This window comes from Ranitomeya variabilis, chromosome 3 (assembly GCF_051348905.1).
Source record: "Ranitomeya variabilis isolate aRanVar5 chromosome 3, aRanVar5.hap1, whole genome shotgun sequence".
NCBI classification, from domain to species: Eukaryota; Metazoa; Chordata; class Amphibia; order Anura; family Dendrobatidae; genus Ranitomeya; species Ranitomeya variabilis.
The window spans coordinates 106,044,967-106,071,302 of NC_135234.1; the positions used below are offsets into that span (position 1 = coordinate 106,044,967).

General features: G+C 46.2%; 2 protein-coding genes across 5 annotated transcripts in view; one reads left to right on the forward strand and one right to left on the reverse strand.

Moving 5' to 3' along the window:
• Positions 1–5,056, forward strand: part of SERPINF1 (serpin family F member 1) — an 88,733-nt gene extending 83,677 nt beyond the window's left edge. The window contains exon 8 of the mRNA XM_077294481.1: positions 3,249–5,056. Within this exon, the coding sequence (XP_077150596.1) occupies positions 3,249–3,511 (263 nt within the window). The 3' untranslated portion in view covers positions 3,512–5,056. The remainder of the gene's footprint in view (positions 1–3,248) is intronic.
• A 182-nt stretch (positions 5,057–5,238) lies between these two features.
• Positions 5,239–26,336, reverse strand: part of SMYD4 (SET and MYND domain containing 4) — a 35,393-nt gene continuing 14,295 nt past the window's right edge. The window contains exons 1-11 of one of the 4 annotated variants that reach the window (XM_077294478.1): positions 26,079–26,154; positions 25,526–25,682; positions 18,866–19,010; positions 16,823–16,912; positions 13,551–14,472; positions 10,439–10,621; positions 8,907–9,064; positions 8,676–8,808; positions 7,197–7,313; positions 6,976–7,099; positions 6,399–6,856 (exon numbers count right to left, since the gene is read on the reverse strand). In XM_077294478.1, the coding sequence (XP_077150593.1) occupies positions 6,703–6,856; positions 6,976–7,099; positions 7,197–7,313; positions 8,676–8,808; positions 8,907–9,064; positions 10,439–10,621; positions 13,551–14,472; positions 16,823–16,912; positions 18,866–19,010; positions 25,526–25,659 (2,160 nt within the window). In that variant the 5' untranslated portion in view covers positions 25,660–25,682; positions 26,079–26,154 and the 3' untranslated portion in view covers positions 6,399–6,702. Of the gene's footprint in view, positions 6,857–6,975; positions 7,100–7,196; positions 7,314–8,675; positions 8,809–8,906; positions 9,065–10,438; positions 10,622–13,550; positions 14,473–16,822; positions 16,944–18,865; positions 19,011–25,525; positions 25,683–26,078; positions 26,155–26,336 lie in introns of those variants that run through there. The other 3 variants (XM_077294477.1, XM_077294479.1, XM_077294476.1) reach the window with 3 other exon arrangements.

A 26,336-nucleotide genomic window follows, 5' to 3' on the forward strand; every position in this document is an offset into this window, starting at 1 on the left:
ATATAGTATTAATGTTCCATAGCTCCCCTATACACAGTATAATGGCCACACAGTTCCTTTATATATAGTAAGTATAATGGCCCCACAAACAATATGATGTCCCCACAACGCCCTATATACAGTATAATGGCCAAATAATTCCTCTATACACATGGATGGTCTTGCAGGTCCCTATATACACTATGATACCCAACAAATACTACATACAGTATGATGGCCCAACACAACCCCCTTCATACAGTAGAATGGCCACTACGTCTTCCTTACATACAGAATGCTGGCCCCACGGCCTCCTACATACAGAATGATGACCCACTCCTCCACTACATACATTATGAGGACCCACAGCCCCCTACAAACCGATTGGTGGCCCCACAGCATGCTGCATACAGTATTGCGGCCACTATAGCCGCCATTACATACAGAATGATGGCCCCACAACTCTACATACGTTTATGATGACCCCACTGCCCTCTATACACCACACAGTGCAATGGCCCCATAGCTTCCCTACATACAGCATAATGCACCCCCAAAGCGTTTACTTTCTGCCGTACGGCTTTCATCTGGCTCTGTTGCTTGGAGATTCTCCCTGTCGGGTAAAGGCAGGGCCAGGCATGCTGCGTGATGTCATTCATCAGACGAGGCCACAGTTGCTCTTGTGATCGAGCTGGAATGGTACCCAGCAGACTTAGGGTATGTTTCAAAGTGGCGTATTTGCTGCAGATTGGACGCTGCGAACAGCTGCAGCGTCCAGATGATACAGCACAGTGGAAGGGATTTTATGAAATCCCATCTCCACTATGCGTTCTAAGACACAGGTGGCAGACCTGCGTATACGCACTTGCGGTGCGTCTTTACAGACTGCAGCATGTCTATTTATCTTTCGGAGATGCACAATCACCGCAGGATAAATAGCACCTTTCTATGTATAGGATGTGGTGATTCACCAAGAGTACAAAATCCGGCAGCGCTTTGGACGGGGCAGGCGTCCGCTGCGTCCAAAGCGCTCAGAATACGCCACGTGGAAACATACCCTTAAAGTCACTGTGCGGCTAGGCTGATAGCTGCCCCTTTCCAACCAGGCCCAGCCTGTAGGCCACAAACAATTGCTTCAGTAGCCACATACAGCCAGCGTGTTTGAGACCCCTGCAATATATCATACCACCTTGCTTGCATGCAGATAGTATAAAACTGGCTAACTTGCTTAGTATTCTTAACAAAATAAATTTTTATGTAAAAAAAAAATAAAAAAATGATAAGATGTAATATATTCTGTGCAGTATTTAGCCTCCAGGAGCAGATCCTCTTAGAAGCAGTGCAGCTATGGATGAGGAATGTAACATGGGATCTGTGTATGTGCTGCTCCTCAGTGGACGCTCTGGATAGAAACATACTGGAAGCTGCACTCTGCTCTCGGGAACACATTGCACATCAATACATTTTATAAACTTTATTTCATGCTCCCAGAGAGCATTATTGTGTGATATAAGAAAAAAAAAGTTTTAAGCACCTAGCGTGTTTGATAAAATGCAGTGAGTGCACAGCTCATGCTACTTGCACCTGCACATTTTACACTGAGATTTTATGTATGGTACACAATATTCTTATTTTTAGGGTCACCCAGCTTGTGAAAAGAGTGAAAGAAATGTGATATGATCTGATCCCTGATATTGATGAGTTTGAGGAATATTTAAAGCCGGCCATACACATTAGATTGCGGTCGAGTGAATGATGCTTCGGCTATAAGCCACCTCAGCCGACTCTCCCACACAGCGCTCCTGTGATCTCTATGAGATCCGCTGCTTGACATGTCGGTCAATGGCTAATGTCAAAGAAAACGCGATCCAACAGTCTAAAATCTGATATGACATCTCTGCCATTAGTCTGTTGGCGCCCCTATACAGATTATAAAGTCGCCTGACCCTGCCAATATCGGGGTCAGCCGGATGAGGCAGTTTATTGTGGCCTTAAAGAAAGTCTACATACCCAAACCACACAAAAAAAAAATCCAACTGGGGTCAAATCACAAAAACAGCCGCTGCAATTATGCCATTATTCTATGGCATTCATGGTGTGGTAAAAATGACCTAGTGATACCAAACTTGTATAGTTTTAAGCTTCAGAAAATAAAAATGGTTTGTGTTGTCGATTTTCCGATACCCATAATTTGCTTTATTTTTCCATCAATGGAGCTGGGGAAACTGACTTTTAGGCTGGTGTCACCCTTTAACTGCAATGTGAGAAACTTGTGCGAGTCTCTTGCCGCCGCCCCTTGGGACTGGAGTGTGCGGCTGCATGTATTTCTATGCAGCTGAACGCTCCGGTCCGAACCGCCGGCGGCAGTGCCGGGCATTGATGGCCGAGTTTCTCGCATTGCACTTGGAGGGTGACACTGACCTTATTAATACTATATTGAGGAAATGCACTTTTTTCAGAGGTGCAGTGACCGATTGCTCTTTGTTTTATAGCATTTTGAGTATGGGCTGAATAATTTTACATTTTGATACATTATACTTTTATAGACAATATCAAAAGTTTATTTTTCTCTGTTTTTTTTTATATGTACTTGGAAAAGTTTTTTTTTAGTCCCCTCAGGGAACTTGAACATACGATTCTCTGATCAATTATTCTATGTATGTACCCTATTGCAAATGAAGAGTAGAGAAAAGTCAGCCTCCCACATAGCAGACCCTCAGCCCATCGGCATCCCACAATTATATTGATAGGGAGCCTATGGGCGCACAGAACAGTACCCCCCAGACTGCACATCTTAAACTCCACTGTCAGAGGTTGATAGCAGCATTTGAGGGGGTTCTAGCAGCACTTTGAGCTTAGCTCGATATCTGTCGTTAGAGACAGATGCTGACCGTGTAACACAGCCGGCATATGCCCGGTATGGGCTTAAAGTAGTTTTCCAGTACTATGAAATCTTTTACAAACAATTGAAAAACATATAAAATAGCAAGCTTGGCTTGCTGGAGCGCTGCTGCCTTAATTCAATTGTATCAGCATTGTAAATATACAGAGGCAATTGAATAAATCAGCACCGCTGCAGGAGGTCATGAGAGGATTGTGACTACACCCCCACAACTATTTTCAACCAAATGGAATGGCACCCCTAGACGTTTTCAATGGCACCCGATTGGTAAGCACTTATATCAGTCAAGCATCATAGTGCAATGCATGTCTCCTATGTAAATATTCCCACATGACCATGTTTTATATAATGAATATTGTTATTTCAGAGCTTCAACCTCTCTTCTCAAGTCCTGACTTCAGTAAGATCTCCACCAAATCGGTGAAGCTCACTCATGTTATGCACAAGGCTGTCCTGGAACTGAATGAAGATGGAGTGGAAAGTGCACCAAGTGTGGACCCCAGCACCCGCCACCATTTCCCACTGGAGTTCCACCTGAACCACCCATTCCTGTTCGTTCTCCGGTCTGAAAGCAATGGAGCTCTCCTGTTCATTGGAAAAGTAATGAATCCCAAAGAAGTTTCCCGTTAAGCTCCACATATCCTATCGTTTTTTGACTGTTGCAACCTTAATAATTCGTCTTACAATGAAGTCTGGATTCTGTTAATTGCCGCTGTGACTATTTTTGCCCTCTTATGCCGAAGACTAATGTAAACTCCAAAATATGTATGTCTTCCAGTAGCCCACCACCACCCCATGGATATAATCCACGGTTCAGTAATATATCTACTCGCTGATCACTTGTGTTTCAAGATGGCAAATACAGCTACAGTTCCCGATTTAAAGTCTAAAGTACATCATGGCGTTTAATGATCCAAAGATCTGAGAAGAGCAATTTCTTGGTATATAGTAATTGGAGCTGTGTTTTCCTGATACACAGCTAGAAATATCCTGCATAGATAAAAAAACAAATTCCTTCAGTTTATTCATATTACGTCAGTCTTAGGAGCGCTGGAGTAAAATGCGCCAAATTCATTAATGTATCTCTTACTGAATTTGGTGCATCTTACAATTGCCATGCATCTCTGTCATAAATGTTACTCTAGCTATTGGTAAATGTAAAATTTTGGTGGTGTAAATTATAATGAATTTGCCAAGTGGACTTTGCCACTTAAAATCTCAGCACACTTTAGCAAAGATGGCTGGGACTGGTGGAAAAATGCCAAAAGACTTTTGAGTTGACGCATTTGACACTATCGAAAACAACTAAATATAAAGTTATATTAGCAAATGAACCAGCTCAAAATTGTGAACCTGTGCAGCCACTATTACATCATGTGTCCAATTGAACATGAATGGGAAAATTGGTGAAAGGCCATCTTTCAGTGTGCCAGTGCTTCTTATGCTGCAGAAACAAAGCAGCATCAGGCAGCGCTCATTTCGGACCAGAGGCACGATTGTGCTGCAGGTGTGAACAGTCAATCTTCACGAGTACAACGGGAGGGTGCGGAGCAGTGCATTTATGAAAGATTTATATTCTCTGCGACTTCAGCTCTGATGAACCTAGCCCATCGAAGTATTACAAGAATGACTATTCAATTTTTGGGTAATGCCACATGATTTCTGAACTTCCTTCATCTCAAAGAGCGGAGACAAACCCATAGGGCACCAAAATGTTTGCATGGTAGCGTAGATGACTAAAAAGTAACAGATCGAGTTTGTAATTGTGTTTTAATGAGATAAAAATGTCTTAGGTCCGAGGGGGTAGATTTACGCACCAGATTCCAGCTTCACTTGTGCCAAAAAACAAACTATCTTTCAAGCTTTGCGCCACAGTTATATGTTTCAGACACGTTCTAGATGTGCCGAGTACTGAGGTGTGGCCGACCTTAAAGTGAGTGAAGAATGGGGTGTAGTGATGCTGTGCACCAAAGCTGTGTAAAAAAACAAATGTCATAACTTTGTGGACCAAAATAAGCCAACAAATAGTTTATACTATCAGACAGTCATGCGCAATGTGTAAAAGTTAGGCAGCTTTAATAAATCAGCACTAATATCTTTCATTTGTGTACTGAAACTTTTTGCCCCATGATTGCATTTTACAATAAAAATGGCCGTACTGCCTTTGCTTCTTAATAGGTCTTAAGGTGGGCTACATATTTATCCAAAATGTTTCTGTAATAATCTCCAAACACACGCATACTTCAGAGATGGCTGTGGAAGGCTACTTTAGAGTATTCTCAAATCTCTGCATCTTCGTGTTGTGAGGGGTTGACACGCTTAGCTGCTTCATCAGGTAGACACAGGAACACATGGATAGTGAAACACCCGCTGGTTTATTAAAGTCAGCACAGACCAAGGCAGGGTCCACAAAAACAAAAGCAGAGCCTTCCTGGCTTAACGGAAAAACAAAACAAAGTGCAACAGAGTCCTTGCTCTGCAGGTTCCAGCTGCAGACACCTAGCAATGTCCTCCAATCCTCCTGGAGCCACGTGGGAGTGTTCTCTCTCCCAACACACACACAGACTGTCTCTCATATCCAGGTATTTGACCAGGACCATGTGATGATCACATGATCATGACATCACCACAGGTCCTGCTACTACACATGCCGGTGTCGGCGCTGCAAGATACAGTGAGCACCCTCCCACCCACTCTATGGGTGCTCACTAGTGATGAGCGAATATACTCGTTACTCGAGATTTCCCGAGCATGCTCGGGTGTCCTCCGAGTATTTGTAAGTGCTCGGAGATTTAGTTTTCATCGCCGCAGCTGAATTATTTACAGCTACTAGCCAGCATAAGTACATGTGGGGGTTGCCTGGATGCTAGGGAATCCCCACATGTAATCAAGCTGGCTAACAGATGTAAATCATTCAGCTGCTGCAAGGAAAACTAAATCTCCGAGCACTAAAATATACTCGGAGGACCCCTGAGTGTGCTCGGAAAATCTCGAATAACGAGTATATCTTGTAGATTGTGAGCCTTCGCGGGCAGGGTCCTCTCTCCTACTGTACCAGTTATGACTTGTATTGTTCAAGATTATTGTACTTGTTTTTATTATGTATACATGTAAAGCGCCATGGAATAAATGGCGCTATAACAATAAATAATAATAATAATAGTATATTCGCTCATCACTAGTGCTCACATAAAACCAGCCCATTGTAGCTTTAAGATTAACCCTCTCAGCAATTAGTGTGCTGGAGGCAAAAATAATCTGGCTCTACATCACTGACTGCAGTATACGCAGTGACATGTATCTCCCTTCATACATTGTGCCAGTGACCCTGTTACAGTGTTTAGGTTTTCAATTAGAAGTGATTATTTCACCCCCCAAAATTAAATTCTATTACACCTAATAACTATTTACAACCCAAGAAACCCTACATGCTGTTGTTATATACTGGTGTCATCTCGGCTGAACTTACCCTTTGCTATATGCTCGAACAATCCCATGCAATAAAGTCCAATTTACTTATTGCTCAGGAATCATGTCCCTCGTTTTATTACTCTGCCAGAAATGTAACCCAGTCGTGGAGTTATTCCATTTAAAAAAAAAAAAAAAAAGACTGCAGTGGGGAATAGGAACATCCCCAGAATGTGTAACAAGTCTAATTAGTCAAGAATGTTCCCTTAGCAGTCGCTTCACAAAGATACATTAATTGCAAGTGTGTCCTGGGAGTTCACAAGTGCTGAGAGATGCAATCATATAAAAGTGCTGCTTTTTTGTGAAGTACGTGAATATGAGAAGCTTTAGGAAGTTCATTCAAGTCAAAAGAATTAATTCTCCCAGACAGTACGCATCCCAGGAACCTCCAGCAGACACGTCCTCATTTCTTGCAGCTCTTGCACCATGCTATTGTCAGGTCCGTAGTGCACCGACAGAATGTCCCGTGCTCTCAGAATAATTCCCATAGCGTCATCTACTTCACGTCTACAAAACACGATGTGCAAAGAGACTTTAAAACTTGACTGACAAAACAACTGATATGTATTAAAACCAAATCCATAAATCAGGCTAGCAATACACTAATGGATACAAAACCAACTTACCCATTGAATAATATCTGAGCCAGCTTGAAAAGTTCATGGCCAACTTCTATGCTGGATGAACCATAACGTTGGCTTACAAGCTGAATACTTTTTCTCAGGTGCTTTGCAGCTGCAGCCCAATCACCTACAAAGCAAAAATATAAATCAAATGAAATTAGAAAGCAGAAACCATTCACGTATAAAACAAAACAAACACATAAAAGAGAAAAAAAGAAACATACCCCTAGAGGCCTCAGCTTGAGCCAGATGATCCATGATCTGTCCAAAAAGCATGTGATTCTGAGAGAGAAACTCCTTACCCTCTGATAAACATGACGTCAGCCTCTTTATCGCTGCATCTGAAGATGAAAAAATGTCGTAGATGTGGTATTTGGCAGAACCAGTGCAGAGGGGCTGGCACCAAAAAGTAACTTGTGGTAATGCAGGTAACGTTGCTTTTATGCATAGGGCTTTTTCTATGAGAATCAATTTTAAAGGGAATCTGTCACCTCAAATTGGGGGGCTATGTAAATTCCCTGTGTCCGGTCCGATGGGCGGTGTTTTGTCTTCTTTTCTCCAACCCATCCTTCCCCGCTGTCCACAATATTTTCGTGAATTTGAGTAGGTGTCCTCCATAAGTTACACATGTGCAATGCAATCTTGCCTCGCGCACGCGCAGTATGATTTGCCCAACTGCAGGCAAAGCAGAAAAGCATGCGCCGGCGCTCTATGTCCCGGAACACAGCAAAATACTTCCGCGACATAGTGCGCCGGCGCATGCACAGTAATGCTTTTCGGCTTTGCCCGCAGTTGGGCAAAGCATACTGCGCGTGCGTGAGGCAAGACTGCATTGCGCATGCGCAAATTATGGAGGACACCTACTCAAATTCACGAAAATATTGCGGACAGCAGGGAAGGATGGGGTGGGCTAAGAAGAGGAAACACCGCCCATCGGACCGGACACAAGAAATTAACATAGCCCGCCAATTTGAGGTGACAGATTCCCTTTAAATGGTGAAATAAAACCATGTATCATCTCATCAAAGATTACACAGCATCAAATGATTTGTTAAACAATGACTCCAGGGAAAACTGGTCCACTGTGTTATGCCCCTCAAACGCTATACTGCTCAAAACACCCCGTATCAATTTTTTCAGAAGTGCGTCTTCAAATGGACAGATTCTCTAGATCTAGCCTTCTTGGTTTCTCCACCCAAAATTCAGTAGGGTCAGTATAATTCAGTTCTTTCAGATCCCTCATCAAATGGTCTTTAAAGTGGACCTGTCTGTCACGGTAATTCCTTCTTCCCCTCTGATGGAGTTTCTGTAATGCAAACTACATAATCTCACTATACCTCTGGATTTGAAAAAGGGACGGAGTCTTGTCACAAATGTGCTGAAGCTGCATCATGACAAGTATATCTCTTGCTTGTGATAGGTTTCTCCCTGTCAGATCTTACAGTCATGAGGTTGTAGGAGCAATGTGAAGCAGCATCTCATGGCAATATGGAAGAGAATCTGCATATAGCATTTAAATATTATATAACTAGTACATAAACTGGTAGGGAAGATTTATTATTCTGCTGCTAATCAGTGTATGAACTAGTATATATCAATGCTTTCTTATATAAAGGAGAAATTACATCTTTATCTCCATGGGAGGACATACAGAGGGACAAACAACGCACACCAAGGAGGTGTCTGGCAGCGATCATAGTCACCTAAGTGGTTGTTCTGCAGTTGGTCTTGTGCCTCATGAACAGCGCGCTGAAGATTCTTCAGACGGGGCAGAATTTCATCTCTTCTAAACCGATGTGCACAGGAATTATTGACACAGTGCAACTCATCATTACCCTAACACAAAAGAAACATCTAAGTGTCATATAAATCATGTGTACATCATCACCTTACTTTCCAGACACATCAGCTGCAGATTCACATAAACATATCACCTTTAATAAGGAATGGCACTTTAGGCAACAGAAATCAGTGAAGATGTCATCGGTTAAGGTCTGCTCTAGGGTACAAGCATCGCAGCGGCAAGTAAAAAAATACTGATCCTTTAGCAATGTCTGCCTTTTTTCAAACTTCATTCGTAACTTGTGCGGCCCTAGAAGACATTGAAAAAAACTAAAGATTACACCTTCTTTGAATATTCTGTTAATGATACCTTTGTCCAAAATTGTCATATGGAGGGAAGATGTCACAATTGGTGCAAATATAAGGCAAAGGCATCTAAGATTTTAGGGTAACCATGAATGAAAGGCAAAGGATCCGTCAATCAAGCAGTATAAGGCAGCGATGGGCGTGGATAGAGCTGGAGTGACAGAGGCTTCAGATTTCCAGCATCATTTGCATATCAATTAAAAATCTTATTTCTCAGTAACAGAAGAACGGACTGGCCACGTAGAGTCCTATTGATGGACTTGTCTTTAAAAGAGCTAACTGCACATATAGACAGCTTGGGGGAGGGTGAAATCCTGCTGACAAGATTCCCTTCAAAGGAGGAAAAGGGGGTGATTCAAACACTTTTTGTTCTAATTTGTTACTTTTTCTTTTCAGTCCCAGTAACAGATCCCTTAGGTAAGTGTCCACGTTCAGGATTGCATCAGGATTTGGTCAGGATTTTTCATCAGTATTTGTAAGCCAAAACCAGGAGTGGGTGATAAATACAGAAGTGGTGCATATGTTTCTGTTATACTTTTCCTCTAATTGTTCCACTCCTGGTTTTGGCTTACAAATACTGATGGAAAATCCTGACCAAATCCTGATGCAATCCTGAACGTGGACACATACCTTTAAAGGGAACCTGTCACCAGGTTTGGCTGATACGAGTTACTGCCACCCCCTTTCAGGTATTATATACAGCATTCTATAATGCTGTATATAAGCCCCGATATACTCACCTTTGGGGCAGTCCGGTTCGATGGGTGTCGCTCCCTCCATTGGGGGACACAGGAACCATGAGTGTATGCTGCGTTGAGAAACACGTGATGGTGTCTCCGCGGTGTTGGATGTTTTGATGTCCCCGAGGTCATTCATCCTTATGTTTATAGTCTTTGCAGATGTTGTCCTTGGTGGGATTTGACTCAGGACCCCAGCGCTGCAAAGCTGCAGTGCTAACCACTGAGCCACTATGCTACGTTCACAGTAAGACCAATAAGGCAGGGATGGGGACCTTTAGCAGGGCCGGGGGAGCAATGATAACCCGTTGGCATATGCAATAAGAGAACCAGAGCATGCGTGCAATAGCAATCACACACTTTAAATGCTGCTGTCTAACAATAGCATTTAAATGGTTAAACAGCAGCGAATGGAGCCAGGAATAGTGAGGGCTCAGCTGCGTACATACATGGGCCCCTGATGTAGGACATACTATTAAGTTCTACACTGGAAAGAGGTAACAGTAAAATGAATAATGAAATACTGATTAAAGTGGTTTAATAAATAAAATGTACCAGAACCCACGAGCAGTGAAACATACCATAGCAGTGGAGAACTTCTTCACCTTTCCGGATTGCTCTGCTAGCTCTAACCATGACACTTCGGCCTTGGAAGGACACACTGGTGTTTGGGTCACAAGAATGGTTCAGCAGGCTCAGGACAGGGAATATGGCTGTAGCTAGACGGGAGCTATTGCTTCTCGATACCAGCGAAATAGTAGATTCTGTAAACATGGAAGACGTGGTAGGAAGGTACAAAGCAAACAGCACACATTATATGAGAAACACTACACTGAAGCTGGTCATAGCCAAAAAGAGCAGGTGGACATGTGCCTATTAAGGGCCTACTTTCCAGTTGTTACTTTGAGCCAGATTCATTGCAGCTTTTTGTCTATTTGTTGCCTGTTTTTCTTTAGCGTCTAATTCTTCTTTTAATGTGTGCATTTTAAAAACCTATTTTAGGTTTGCCCATTTTTCTTTTATTTATGTTGCTATTATTCGTGGGGTTTTCATTTATTTTCCAGATAAGTTTGCAATTGAGGCAAAACTAACAATAAAAAAAAGTCATGAAAATGCACTCTAGTCCCCTGCAGTAATTTTATTTATGCAAGGTATTTTGAAGCATAGTTTGCACCATTTAGTGAAACAAAAGGGGTCAAAGCCAAAAATAAAAGGACATTTTTTGTTTTGCACAAAATTCTGGAACCACATTCTTTATTTAGAAGAATTAGGTGCAAAAACGTCACTGAATACTACAAGACAAAAAAATGACTTAAGAAAACCCACCAACAGCGGGCCCTTTGTATTTGAGCGTCTCATTATTTTAATAGTATTCGTTTGCCGTCAGTGAATGAGAACAGTCCTGTTAAGAGGCTGAAAAGCAGAAATCTCGTCCCAATATTCGACTAGAAATGGACACATTCATATCTGGTCTAGAAAAGACTCTTCAGCTAACTCAGTCTGAACTCCAGACTAAGACACTGTAGCAAAATGAATAAGAATAATGTAAATGGTATTTATAATTCAGCTCTTTTATCATATATTATAGCTTTAAAAAGTAAAATACTTTAACCCCTTAACGACCAGATGCATCTTTGTTTTTGTGTTTTGGTGCCGAGATCTCCATCTGCGCATGCGCATGCACAGGAAATCATGGAACTGTGGGGGCTCTGGCCTATCACAAAATTTCGGCAGAGCCCCCGCAGTGCCGGATACCCCCGCAGCAGCACCGGAAACCCCCTCATCCCAGTCTGCGGCCTGCAGCAACGGTACTGGTAAGGTATATCCGCACTATAAGACGCACCCCCATTTTTCCCCCAGAAGTAGTGCCTATACTTAAAGGTGGTCCGCATTAAAAGGGATTCTGAGGTACACTTTCACTTTAAGGCCTCTTTCACACTTCCGTTTTTTTTCAATCAGTCACAATCCATCAAAATGTTGAAAAGAAGGTTCCAGTGCATCCTAGAAGGCTATGTGCACACGTTGCGTATGCGTCTTCGCCGCGGTTTTTCGTTGCGAAAACGCATACACAACACAACCCATGATAAATATAATAAAAAAAATCGTGATATTCTTACCTTCCGGCGTCCCCCGCAGCCTTCCTGCGGCCCCCCCGATGCTCCGTTCCCAGTGATGCATAGCGACACAATGACCCGTGATGACGCAGCGGTCTCGCAAGAACGCTACGTCATCGGGTCATTTTGCTATGCATCACTGGGAACCCGGAGCTGCTGGCAGCATCGGGAAGGCCGCGGGGGACGCCGGAAGGTCAGAATATCACGATTTTAATTTTTTTTAAATTATTTTTAACATTATATCTTTTTACTATTGATGCTGCATAGGCAGCATCAATAGTAAAAAGAGAGAGCGAGCGAGAGAGAATTTCCCCGACGGGAAATTCTTCCTCGCATGCTCAGTTGGAAAAGACGGCATCCGTCGCTGGATTCCTGCTTTTCAGTCAGTCAGTGCCGGATCCTGCGTCCATAGGCTTCCATTATAGCCAACGACCGACAGCGCAGGATCTGTTGCTGAGCGATTTTCCGACGTACAGAAAAAACATTCCTCTGCGTTGTCTCCGCCTGACGGACAGCAATTTTACGACGGATCCAGTGCACAACGGATGAAACGTGTGGCCATCCGTCACAATCCGTTGCTAATACAAGTCTATGAGAAAAAAACGGATCCAGTAGAAACATTTGCTGGATTGTTTTTTTTCCATAAAACAACGGATTGTGATGGAAAAAGAAAGACGGAAGTGTGAAAGAGGCCTAAAAACCGTACTCGGACAGCAGTGTACAGACCCCAATGTCCAGACTGACCACGGACTTGTTTCTTCACTTGGACACACTGCCTCATATATGCCTATAAAACTGCACGTTTTTGTAAATCTACGAGGGATCAGTCAGGGCATTGTGGTCCGTACTTGGGCCGCCTGACAATGGACACAGGGGGACTCTAGTGCACACGGCGTGGTAGAATACAACCCATGCATGAAACTCGCCAGGATTTTACATGGTGGTTTTGGTAAATGTACCATCTATGAAGCAATAGCGTCTCTCCAAGCCCAATGTCCAGTCAGGCCAGAAAGTATGGCTGAACATCCCCTCTAAATCAGATGACCACGTTAGAAATGCCTATTAGAATTCATACACCTGCGTATGTACAGCGAGTCCTGGACTGACTGTGGGTCTCCTGGCCCAAACTATATGCTTAGCTAGTTGGGATTAGGAGACCCCGGACGGTCCAGTCGCTGTGGTCCACACACAGGCTGCATTCACACGTCCGAGTTTCATTTTCTAATAGATTTTCAAGTTTGCTGAGGAAAGTCTCCAGTTTAAAATTCTTATGAATGACATGTAGAAATTTGAAGGACCCAACATGTCTGTGCTAAAGACAAAGGGGCCATTGATTTCAATGGAAAACTGAAATCATTCAACACTTGTGAGGGGGCACTGCAGAGGAACTTCACCCGTTAGGTCAGGTTCCCCTAAGTGGTTGATCACTGTGTGCACCATTTGCTGGACAGCCTGTTAACACATTAATGTGGGGACCCTTGTAACGGAGATTGCGTAAAGATTTAATATTGCCTTTTTATCCAACAGAATCAGAATTGAGTATTCAGTCCTATCTCAGTAAGAAAAACAAGATTCCTACCTTCATATTCCTCATGGATAGCAGTCACAGCCTGAGCATTACAGTGGAGCTGGAGCATGTGAAGAAGAATTGCAGAGCCAAGTATCTGCACCTCACTGTCCAGTAACGCAGGATCGTCAGTAGGTGGCGATGTTCTCGTGCTTCTCGGCAGACCAATGGCCAGCCTCTTACACAATGCCGCACTAGTGAGTGCACACAGAAATTTGTGCTCCCCTGTGTGATGTTCACTGTGCGACAGAAGACGGACTAACGATTTATAGTCACTGGAGTGCGGCCTGTCTACAGCACACAGCTCATCCCTAGCCGATGCCTCATCTGAAAAAACTTTTAGGACCTGCCTGTAACCGGTCAGCAGGACAGTCCTCAGTGCCGTGTGGCAAAAAACCCCGAGTGCAAGAAGGAGGCCGCTCACTGAGCATTCAATGCCATGGTAGTGCTCCCAGGCCTGGTCCGCGCACTCACTACTACAGTATCTGGCAAGACTGCAGTGTCGGCAGGGTACTGGAGCCAACGTCCTCTGCAGGCAGTGGTGACAGAAGAGGTCGCAGTTGGTGACAGAAACATCCCATGTATTTGTCTTAGTATTGGCGTCTCTGGCAGGGATTATTACATGGACATAAGCGTCCTCACATATCAGGAGCTCGCCGAGTGCGATATCCTCACGAGCCAGCAGGTGGCGCCCTTTGGAAGCGCTATAGCCTAGCTGGAGGGAGCTGGACGCATTGCTCAGCTGAGGGTTTCCCTTCAGTTCTTGCCGTGTGTGATTCATCCTGAACTTTCTTTCCGTCCTATGAGATTTATTGGTAGAAATGTCGCTCTGCTTCAGGTTCTGCAAACAACTTGCTTGTCGCTGAAGAATTTTGCTCTGTAGCCGCTCAGGATATCCATGTTCTTGTGCACGATCGATGTCCTCCAAACAAGTCTGACATTACCATAGGAAGAAAACACAATTATTGCAGGGCTGAAGAGGATGAATAAATGCAGACGATGATAATAATTGTGTGTGACCAAGACCTAATTACAGATATGTGAAAATGGAATTAATAAACGACCTGTCACTACTCTTTCTATTGGAAATGGCGTCTCACAAGACTAGTGCGAAGGATGGATGGATAAATCGGACAAACATTAAGAAGAACTGGGATCATGTGCACAAACTGCTGCTAGCCATATTAGCATCATAGGACCCGCGATTTCTCATAAGGCCTCATTCAGATGTTCCTTTTTTCACCTCGGCATTCTATCCATGTTTTTCACAGAAAGAACACATATCCATTATAGTCTTCACAGCATAGACAATTGCCTTCAGATGACCCCAAAGATAAAACTCTAAGGGGGTCAGATCGGGAGACCTTGGTGGCCATTCAACTGTCCCACGATGACAATCCACTTTCCAGGAAACTGTTCATGTAGGATTGCTCGGACCTGACACCCAAGATGGTGCACCACCACATTATGGGTGTCAGGTCCGAGCATTCCTACAGGAACAGGTTCCTGGAAAGTGGATTTGTCATCGTGGGCCAGTTCAATGGCCACCAAGGTCTCCCGATCTGACCCCCTTAGACTTTTATCTTTGGGGTCATCTGAAGGCAATTGTCTATGCTGTGAAGATACTAGATGTGCAGCATCTGAAACAACGGATACTGGCAGCCTGTGCTAGCATTTCTTCTGCGGTGTTGCTATCAGTGTGTCAAGAGTGGGAGAAGAGGGTCGCATTGACAATCCAACACAATGGGCAGCACTTTGAACACATTTTATATGTGGTAATGGACTTGTAAATAACTCATGAAAGAATAAAGTTATGTTAAAACCAAGCACACCATTGTTTTTCTTGTGAAATTCTCTATAAGTTTGATGTGTCACATGACCCTCTTCCCATTGAAAAAAATAAAGTTGGATCCAAAATGGCCGCCATGGTCACCATCCATCTTGAAAAGTTTTCCCCCTCCCATATACTAATGTGCCACAAGCAGGTAGTTGATATCACCATCCTTTCCCATTTTATATAGGTGTATCCATATACATCGCCACCCTGTATAACACTCGGATGATATCTGTGCATTATACGAGCTCGGTCTGTTTGTTACGGTTTAATGAGTAGAAGAAACTTGTACTTTTATTTTCTTTGCATGCAAAATAAACAGATGCCGCTCTAATAGCTAGTACGAATAGACACATAGACCCCCCCAAAAAATAAACAACCCACACAAACAAAAGAAAAACAACTTTTGACAAGGTGACAGGTCCTATTTAACCCATGACGTACCCCCATTTGTCTAATCCGTCTCATTGTAACATTGCTAACTGGTTTTGCCAAAATAGTTCTACAATTATATATGGAAAACGTAGCAATTGAGCAGAATGAGTAAATGTAAAGACACATATCTGTTTCTTAACATGGTCTAATGCATTTTCTAATGGAAAAAGTGGCAAGCAGTAGCAAATATGGTGCACTCTGCTGTGTCCAGCATCATTGATAAATGAGGATGTTGGGAAAAAAAGGGCTGTATAAAATGTTTAGCTGAATGCTTTTACACAAGAAATGTGGTGTAATCGTATGGATGAATACTCAATATGTTTTTTGCCAAAGGTAGGACACCCTATTCCTTATGCCACACACCCACTTATTGATTTCCATTTGATTGTACCTTCAGGGCCTGTCTTCCCAGCTGATGCAATGACCTGGCGCCATCTTGGTACGTGCGGGGTGGTCCTCTGTATCCCACACGACTACTGATGACCCCTGCTACTGTGTTTATAACATGAGTTGACAGAGTCACAGGAGAATAGATTCGGGTGGTAAATGCACGCCAGCGTGTTGCAAGTGACTTCATTGTTACTACATTACAATAACTTATGCGGTCTTTAAAATGGAGTTGGCTTTAATCACAAATTGCAGGATAAGTAGCTAAGTTGGTGATTTACTTGTCTGGCCTGTCATGGGAACTGCACCTTTAAGATGAAAAGGTCTTTGGAAAAATAATTCAATTACCATGCTACCTGCGGCTTGTGAACAAGCGATTTATATTCTTCTAAGTCTTTATGATTAAAAAAATAGTTAGAGTGCCAAAAGACTCAGCTGGAGAAATGACAGATGAATGAGGGAGACATCACAGTGTACAACAGCGGGTGTGTGAGCGGAAATAGGAAAAATGACAGGGCTCAGGAAAAGCGAGATCTACAGCGTGTGGTGCGCGGAAACCATGATTTACATTGAAATCTTGAGTAGGACAAACCTCTAGAATGACAGCAGAGAAGTAAACAATACTCACAGAGTAATGGCCAAGGTGAAAGAAAACCGCTGATCGATTGGCAAAGCACACTGCCATCTCCTCGGTGCCAGGGGTGCCATGTGAGATCGCCTGCCGGTGTAAGCCACAATCTGATCAATACCTGGGAAAGGATCAGCGCCCACGTTATACTCCCTGCTACATTACTTTGCATTTATTAGGTTGAATTTGGCAAAGCTTTAAGCTGAATTCACCCAATAATCTGAAATCTACGCCAGGTATCAGCCAGGAGTAAATTTATTCTATATTGGCAATATGTAAAGGCCCCGATGAATCAAAACTGTTTTTTATGCCATTATTTTTTGAGAGGATGTGCTGGAGTCGGCTGCTCCTGACTCAAGAAGAGTCTGAAAAGTGTCATGTACCGGTTTGTGCGCCTCACCACAAATTTTACTCCAGTCGAAGACTGGAATAAGATTTCTGCTTGAAAAAGACCATGCTTTAGTCAAAACGTTGCTGTACCATGGCTTAATAAAGACTCTATTTTGATATTATTACACCCGGTTGGAGCGCTGTTCATCTATTTACGGACTTGCTGGAGTATCCAGGTTGGTTCCCTGGACATGGAACGGGCGGCTCATTGAGTGAGTGCTGTCAGCCCCTCTTTTTTCGTTTTATGGAATAAGATTTCTGTCATAGGGAGGCCACTCGTCATGAATTTGACCAGCGGGGGCTGCAACGCACCATCTCTGCTCACTATGTTAGAGCTGGGCAAAAATGGTGTTAAAACATAAGCTGGAAAAAATACGCTTGTATTCTGGCATAAAAACTTTGATGAATGGAGCCCAAAGAGTGATGCAAGGTGCATATTTTTTTACTTTTGAACGGCTACAAACTGGGGAGAAGACTTGGATTAAAGGGAATCTGTCACCCCAAAATTCACCTATAAGCTAAGGCGACTGGCATCAGGGGCTTATCTACAACATTCTGTAATGCTGTAGATAATCCCCGATGTATCCTGAAAGATAAGAAAAACAAGTTATATTATACTCACCCAAGGGCGGTCTGGTCAGATGGGCGTCGCAGGTCCGGATCCAGCGCCTTCCATCTTCATGTGATGACGTCCTCTTTTCTTCCTGTCGCGGCTCCTGCTCAGGCGTACTTTATCTGTCCTGTTGAGGGCAGAGTAAAGTACTGCAGTGTGCAGGTGCCGGGCCTCTCTGACCTTTTCCATCGCCTGCGCACTGCAGTACTTTGCTCTGCCCTCAACAGGACAGATAAAGTATGCCTGAGCAGGAGCCAAGACAGCAGCAAGGAAGAGGACGACATCTTATGAAGATGGGAGGCGCTGGACCTGCACCACATGGTGAGTATAATCTAACCTCTTTTTCTCATCTTTCAGGTTACATCGGGGGCTTATCTACAGCATTACAGAATGCTGTAGATAAGCCCCTGATGCCGGTGGCCTTAGCTTAAAGGCGAATTTTGGGGTGACAGATTCCCTTTAATCCCCGCTTCCACTGTATTAATCACAAGTTTGGAAACTCATCAATACGGAATTTTTTTTTTAACCTGTCTTTAAAAAGGGTTAATATCTTAACAAAATATATATCTACAGGCAGACTTCATACTAAATTGAAGGATTACAGAAGTACAGTGCAATATGGGCCCACACACTTGTGTAATAGAAGAGGCTTTATACATTTTATTATTTTTTATTTCAATATCTGGGGCACCATGGAGACATATTAGCTTATGGCAATATCTTTTATGACATTTAATAACTCAGCAGATAACTACTTGTGGTATTAAAATGTATGTCACCACCTACCATATCCTCCTAGATAATATATTGTCAGTTCTATATTTTCCCCGCTGTAGTTCAGCTCTATACAGCGCTGTGGCGCTAGACACAATAGATCCGTAAAAAATTATTTGTTAGTTTAATGATAAAATTTATCTTTTCCAAAAACATAGAGGGGGCGGTTACATTCAGTGTAATTCTACATCATGCGGTCTGACATAAAAGGACTTAACATTTCTGAAAAGGAGATTTCACATGTCCCAAATCACTGCCACTTGTACCTTGGAGTACAGCGCTGCTGCAGCTGTGTACTGTTTTCTTCCAAACCTCTTATTTCCCTCTTCCTTGTAGAAAAGCACAGCACGAGGTTCTTTCCCAACACTTAGATCGCTGCACAATCTCTCTAATATGTCCTCTTCTTCTTGCCTGTGGAGAGAAATTAAAGACAGGTGGTGCTTGTACTACGCACACACATAAGCTCCGCTGCTCTGCAAACCCAATCCCTCTACTTGACTTTCACATAAGCATCACCATCATTCATCCATTTACTACAAAAAAAATCTAAAAATGTTCTTTATGTGATCTAAAAGCCGCGTCTTCTCACTGTGTAATGAATAGGAAAGAACACATTATAGTCTTCTGCACAGAAGTCACAGCTGATCTCATTCTAGATCTACTTGTGACAGACCAGAATGATTGCAAGTTCTGTACGGAAATGTACTGACCCGTATGAGTCAACCTCCATTACAGGCTGAACTGCTGGTTCTTTATCTAACAGGTCAGCAAATCTGCAGTGATGAAATGCAACACATGGCAACTAGAAAGAAAATGAATAGAACTTGTATCCGTACAGTCTGGTCAGTCCGATAATTCGATTTCATCACAACTGCTGCAAAATCTGTAGGACTCCTCCATGTACAGCTCTCGGCCATCTCTCTCAGTCCCATAGACAGTGAGTGGAATAGTAGCACTGCATGCACACTAACAAACAAGCAATCCCTGCACATGTTGCGGCTGTCAAACAGCCACGAGATACGCAGCCGCAGGAGACTCATACATATTTTTCGAGCGCGCTGAAGACATTCGGTTAGTACACGAGCATGTTCTGGCAACACCTTATCCGAGCACGTTCGCTCATCATAGTGTCCAACTGTCTGTGAATTCAGACAGTCTGCAAAAAAAAAAAAAAAAGGTGTTTTATTCTGCGTCTGATAGTGTCTGAAAGAAAAAAAACAACACCCATGATTCTAAGGGACTCAGAAGCAGCAACAGTGCTGCATGTAGAGTGACCGTGCACAGTAACCCCAGCTCCTCCAGCCTCTGTCTCAGGCTATGTGCACACGGTGCGGATTTGCCTGCAGATCCGCAGCGGATTGGATGCTGCGGATTCACAGCAGTTTTCCATCCGGCGTACAGCACCATGTAAACCTATGGAAAACAAAATCCGCAGTGCTCATGCTGCAGAAAATACCGCACGGAAACACTGTGGTTTATTTTCCGCATGTAAATTCTTTGTGCAGATTCCACAGAAATCTGCAACGTGAGCACATAGCCTCAGGCTGGAGTCACACTAAACGTATAAAAAAAAAATCCATCCGATTCTCACTGCCGAGAGTCGCACGAGTGTAATGCAAAAGGGAAGTTTTCCCGTGGAGCTCACGCTGACGTCACATAGGTGAAGTGTCTCTGCTGGATGACAGGCTGCATGGTCGCATCATGCAGCCTGCCATCTAGATGTAGCAGAGCTAGACCCGTCGTGGGACAAATGGATTACCATCTTCTCTGCGGAAAGGTGAGGAATATTGTTTTTTGTTGTTTTTTTTTTTAAACAATGATGTCTGTGGAATAGGCAAGGATGTAAGTATGGTTTAATTAAGATTTATTAAAGGAGTCCGTGTCATTCTTTCAATTAAAGGCCATTTTTCTGGGTGTGTTTTTATACGATATGACTATGGGGTTAGTAATGGGGGCGTCTTGTTGACGCCTCTCCATTACTAACCTCGGCACTTGATGTAACCTGACAATACAAAGGAGACATCAACCCCCTCCCACCAACTATCACCCCACTTGCCATCACTACAGGGCAAGTGGCACATCTTAGAGATGCGGCTTTTCTGGGGCGGCTGAGAGCTGATGTTTTTAACCTGAGGGGGGCAGTATCTATGACTTCTTCCCAGGCTATTAATATCAGCCCACAGCTGTCTGCATAGCCTTTGCTGGTTGTTAATTATAGGGGGACCTTACGTCATTTTTTTTAGGGTTCCCCATTTTAATAGCCAGTAAAGGCTATGTATACATTTGTGAGCTGATAGTAATAGCCTGGGAAGCTCCATGGGTATTACCCCCTTCCTAGGCTATAAACATCGTCTCCCAGCCGTCAGCATTCCCCCTGCTGGTTAAGAAAATTACGTGGGAGCCCACATTTTTTTTCAGAAAAATCTTTTATTAATTAAATACATGTACAGTAAGCTGCACACGCACTATACTGATTGTATATGTCACTGACATCTGTATATCTATCAGTTCTATGTGTATTTACTGTATGTAATCCATCTCTTCTATCCACCTGCTGTGATTTTACAGTACGTAGCTGCTGAATTGCTGGCTTTTCTTAGATAGATGTAATATATATTCACATACATATAATATATATATGTGTGTGTGTCACTGACATCTATATATCTATGTGTATATAGCTATTCTATTCTAACCTGTCACTCTGTGATTTTACTATATGCAGCAGATGAGTTGCCGGCTTTTCTTCTATCTATCTAATATACAGTATGTACATATATATATACTAGATGGCAGCCTGATTCTAAAGAATCGGGAGTCTAGAATCCATATATACTTTATTTATTCAAATGTAAGAATAATACAATTAATAAATAATAGTAAGAAAGAACAAAAAATGGCTGCACTCACCAGCTCTTGACAATTCTTGTTATTTAAGGTACAGTTACACAGGATCCATGAACATGCTTATGAGGGGAGTGATGAAAGACATCAGACAACAACTTTGCGTGTTGTGGCAAATGCCACAACAACGGTTCTTTGCTTAAGAACAATAATGTAAATAATAAATAATATGTATCAATAACTATGTATATTGGTATGTTCTATGACATTTTAAAATATTTCATTATGTGGAAAAGCTCTTAGTACCCATACTGGCGCATACTTGTGTGCCCATCAGGTATTTTCACAGTAAAATTTTCACAGGTGGGGCCCCTCGTCCTCCGATTTGGTGGGCGGGGACCCTCGGCCTCCGATTTGGTGGGCGGGGACCCTCGGCCTCCAATTTGGTGGGCGGGGACCCTCGGCCTCCAATTTGGTGGGCGGGGACCCTCGGCCTCCAATTTGGTGGGCGGGGACCCTCGGCCTCCAATTTGGTGGGCGGGGACCCTCGGCCTCCAATTTGGTGGGCGGGGACCCTCGGCCTCCGATTTGGTGGGTGGGGACCCTCGGCCTCCGATTTGGTGGGTGGGGCCCCTCGGCCTCCGATTTGGTGGGCGGGGCCCCTCGGCCTCCGATGTGGTGGGCGGGGCCCCTCGGCCTCCGCTTTGGTGGGCGGGGCCGGGCCCCTCGGCCTCCGCTTTGGTTGGCGGGGCCCCTCGGCCTCCGCTTTGGTGGGCGGGGCCCCTCGGCCTCCGCTTTGGTGGGCGGGGCCCCTCGGCCTCCGATTTGGTGGGCGGGGCCCCTCGGCCTCCGATTTGGTGGGCGGGGCCCCTCGGCCTCCGATTTGGTGGGCGGGGCCCCTCGGCCTCCGATTTGGTGGGCGGGGCCCCTCGGCCTCCGATTTGGTGGGCGGGGCCCCTCGGCCTCCGATTTGGTGGGCGGGGCCCCTCGGCCTCCGATTTGGTGGGCGGGGCCCCTCGGCCTCCGATTTGGTGGGCGGGGCCCCTCGGCCTCCGATTTGGTGGGCGGGGCCCCTCGGCCTCCGATTTGGTGGGCGGGGCCCCTCGGCCTCCGATTTGGTGGGCGGGGCCCCTCGGCCTCCGATTTGGTGGGCGGGGCCCCTCGGCCTTTGATTTGGTGGGCGGGGCCCCTCGGCCTCCGATTTGGTGGGCGGGGCCCCTCGGCCTCCGATTTGGTGGGCGGGGACCCTCGGCCTCCGATTTGGTGGGCGGGGACCCTCGGCCTCCGATTTGGTGGGCGGGGACCCTCGGCCTCCGATTTGGTGGGCGGGGACCCTCGGCCTCCGATTTGGTGGGCGGGGACCCTCGGCCTCCGATTTGGTGGGCGGGGCCCCTCGGCCTCCGATTTGGTGGGCGGGGCCCCTCGGCCTCCGATTTGGTGGGCGGGGCCCCTCGGCCTCCGATTTGGTGGGCGGGGCCCCTCGGCCTCCGATTTGGTGGGCGGGGCCCCTCGGCCTCCGATTTGGTGGGCGGGGCCCCTCGGCCTCCGCTTTGGTGGGCGGGGTCCCTCGGCCTCCGATTTGGTGTGCGGGGACCCTCGGCCTCCGCTTTGGTGGGCGGGGCCCCTCGGCCTTCGATTTGGTGGGCGGGGCCCCTCGGCCTCCGATTTGGTGGGCGGGGACCCTCGGCCTCCGATTTGGTGGGCGGGGACCCTCGGCCTCCGATTTGGTGGGCGGGGACCCTCGGCCTCCGATTTGGTGGGCGGGGCCCCTCGGCCTCCGATTTGGTGGGCGGGGCCCCTTATCCTCCGATTTGGTGGGCGGGGCCCCTCGGCCTCCGATTTGGTGGGCGGGGCCCCTCGGCCTCCGATTTGGTGGGCGGGGCCCCTCGGCCTCCGATTTGGTGGGCGGGGCCCCTCGGCCTCCGATTTGGTGGGCGGGGCCCCTCGGCCTCCGATTTGGTTGACGGGGCCCCTTATCCTCCGATTTGGTGGGCGGGGACTCTCTGCCTCCGATTTGGTGGGCGGGGACCCTCGGCCTCCGATTTGGTGGGCGGGGCCCCTCGGCCTCCGATTTGGTGGGCGGGGCCCCTCGGCCTCCGATTTGGTGGGCGGGGCCCCTCGGCCTCCGATTTGGTGGGCGGGGCCCCTCGGCCTCCGATTTGGTGGGCGGGGACCCTCGGCCTCCGATTTGGTGGGCGGGGACCCTCGGCCTCCGCTTTGGTGGGCGGGGCCCGTCGGCCTCCGATTTGGTGGGCGGGGCCCCTTGGCCTCCGATTTGGATGGTGTGGACCCTCGGCCTCCGATTTGGTGGGCGGGGCCCCTCGGCCTCCGATTTGGTGGGCGGGGCCCCTCGGCCTCCGATTTGGTGGGCGGGGACCCTCGGCCTCCAATTTGGTGGGCGGGGCCCCTCGGCCTCCGATTTGGTGTGCCTGGGGCCACTGTGCTCTGCCTGGGGCCCCATATGCTGCCTGGGGCCCCATGTTCTGCCTGGGGCCCCTGTGCTCTGCCTGGGGCCCCATGTTCTGCCTGGGGCCACTGTGCTCTGCCTGGGGCCCCATAAGCTGCCTGGGGCCCCTGTGCTCTGCCTGGGACCACTGTGCTCTGCCTGGGGCCCCATATGCTGCCTGGGGCCCCTGTGCTCTGCCTGGGGCCACTGTGCTCTGCCTGGGGCCCCATATGCTGCCTGGGGCCACTGTGCTCTGCCTGGGGCCCCATATGCTGCCTGGGGCCCCTGTGCTCTGCCTGGGGCCCCATATGCTGCCTGGGGCCCCTGTGCCCTGTGCTCTGCCTGGGGCCCCTGTGCTCTGCCTGGGGCCCCATGTTCTGCCTGGGGCCCCTGTGCTCTGCCTGGGGCCCCTGTGCTCTGCCTGGGGCCCCTGTGCTCTGCCTGGGGCCCCATATGCTGCCTGGGGCCCCTGTGCTCTGCCTGGGGCCCCTGTGCTCTGCTTGGGGCCCCATATGCTGCCTGGGGCCCCTGTGCTCTGCCTGGGGCCCCTGTGCTCTGCCTGGGGCCCCATGTTCTGCCTGGGCCCCCTGTGCTCTGCCTGGGGCCCCATATGCTGCCTGGGGCCCCTGTGCTCTGCCTGGGGCCACTGTGCTCTGCCTGGGGCCGCATAGGCTGCCTGGGGCCCCTGTGCTCTGCCTGGGACCACTGTGCTCTGCCTGGGGCCCCATATGCTGCCTGGGGCCCCTGTGCTCTGCCTGGGGCCACTGTGCTCTGCCTGGGGCCACTGTGCTCTGCCTGGGGCCCCATATGCTGCCTGGGGCCCCTGTGCTCTGCCTGGGTGTAGGACACTGGTGACGTCACTTATCTCCGGACATTAGCTCCGGACAAAGCCACAGAAGTTGGCACAAATTGCAGGAAGTAGTATTCTAGGCAATTCTATATTAGATATATGTATGTGTCACGGACATCTATATATCTATGTATTCTATGTGTATATATCTATTCTATCCGGTCATGCTTTGATTTTTCTGTACATGGCAGATGAATTACCGGCTTTTCAAAGGACATCAGTGGGTAAAAAATAAATCGAACAGCACTCGCATGGCTGTGCGATTTTTCTCGCACCCATAGGCTTGCATTGCCGAGTCTCGATGCCAATCGCAGCCTGCTGCAACTCCAACAACAAGTTTAAAACTGTTTTAGGTGCATGGAAACTGATTCTCATGCTTTATAACATGCCATTTACTCTTTTTTAAGCTGGTTGCTTCGTATCGACATTCCGTCAGCATGTTTTTCTACAGGGAAAGGATAGGAACGCTTTAAGCATAAGACAATGCCTATTCAAACCAATATGGGCCAAGTGCAATACAGAACAGGAAGGTTCCTCCAAAGCGAGGGACGTTCTTTGTAATAATCTCCATTCTGGTTAAGACATGAGGATTCCCCCATACTACTCAAATTTCCCTAAAATAGATATAATACCTGGTTTTCTAAATGGTTCAACATGTGTAACAGTAATCCCGTGCATGGCCAATTGCTTTCAAAGATATTTTAATAAATGCTTTTTATTAAACTGGATTTTTTACATGCTACCGAGTGTGTCACCCGTACATAGGTACTATAGATTGCTACTTACTGCAGAAGTGACCAACAAGCACCAAAGCTTTCTCGGAGATCTGATCCTGGAGAAAACGATCCTTTTTCTTGTGTCGATAGCTGCAACCACTTGCGACGTGCATAGGTTTGCCAGTCCACAGCAGGGAGCTCCATCAGCAATACCAAGTAATTCAGAGCTGCACACAAAGAACAAAGTGAATGGAGCACAGCGATGTCCATTAATCCCACAAGGTTAGTGTATTACTTATAGAAGCACTCCCATCTAAGTGTTTTCTATAAGATCTGTGTATATATGCATGTATGTAGTGTGTGCATTAACATTTCCACCAGTCGCCGCTGTACAATTCAAAAGCCAGAGCGCAGCGTGTGACCCTGAGAGTCTACAGTGACGTCACGGAGGAGATAAACCAGGCTGGACACTGGAGAGAGCGGCGCTAGGCAAGTATATTAATACACACTACATACATGGAATAACAAATATAGATGGGAGTGCTTCTTTACATTGGGAATCCATTTTCAAAAACTAGAGATTGGTATTATGGTAATTAAATCACTGCCCTCTCTGCTGTCACCTTTCAGCCATGATATTCCGATTCCCCTTTCATTAATGATCAAGTCTTGCCGGGGGAGGACAATAGTACCGATGGAGCACAATTTGCCTGACAGATAATATTTAGCCTGCTTTCCCCCTGAAGCTAATCAGCGCTCGACGTTGCCACACGACAAGGCGCGTTCTGCCGTTCAATCCGGATCATTCAGCTTTCCGCTCTCTTCTCATAGAATGATAGAACACAATGTTCTCAGGACTAGTATGATGTTCTGAACACCAC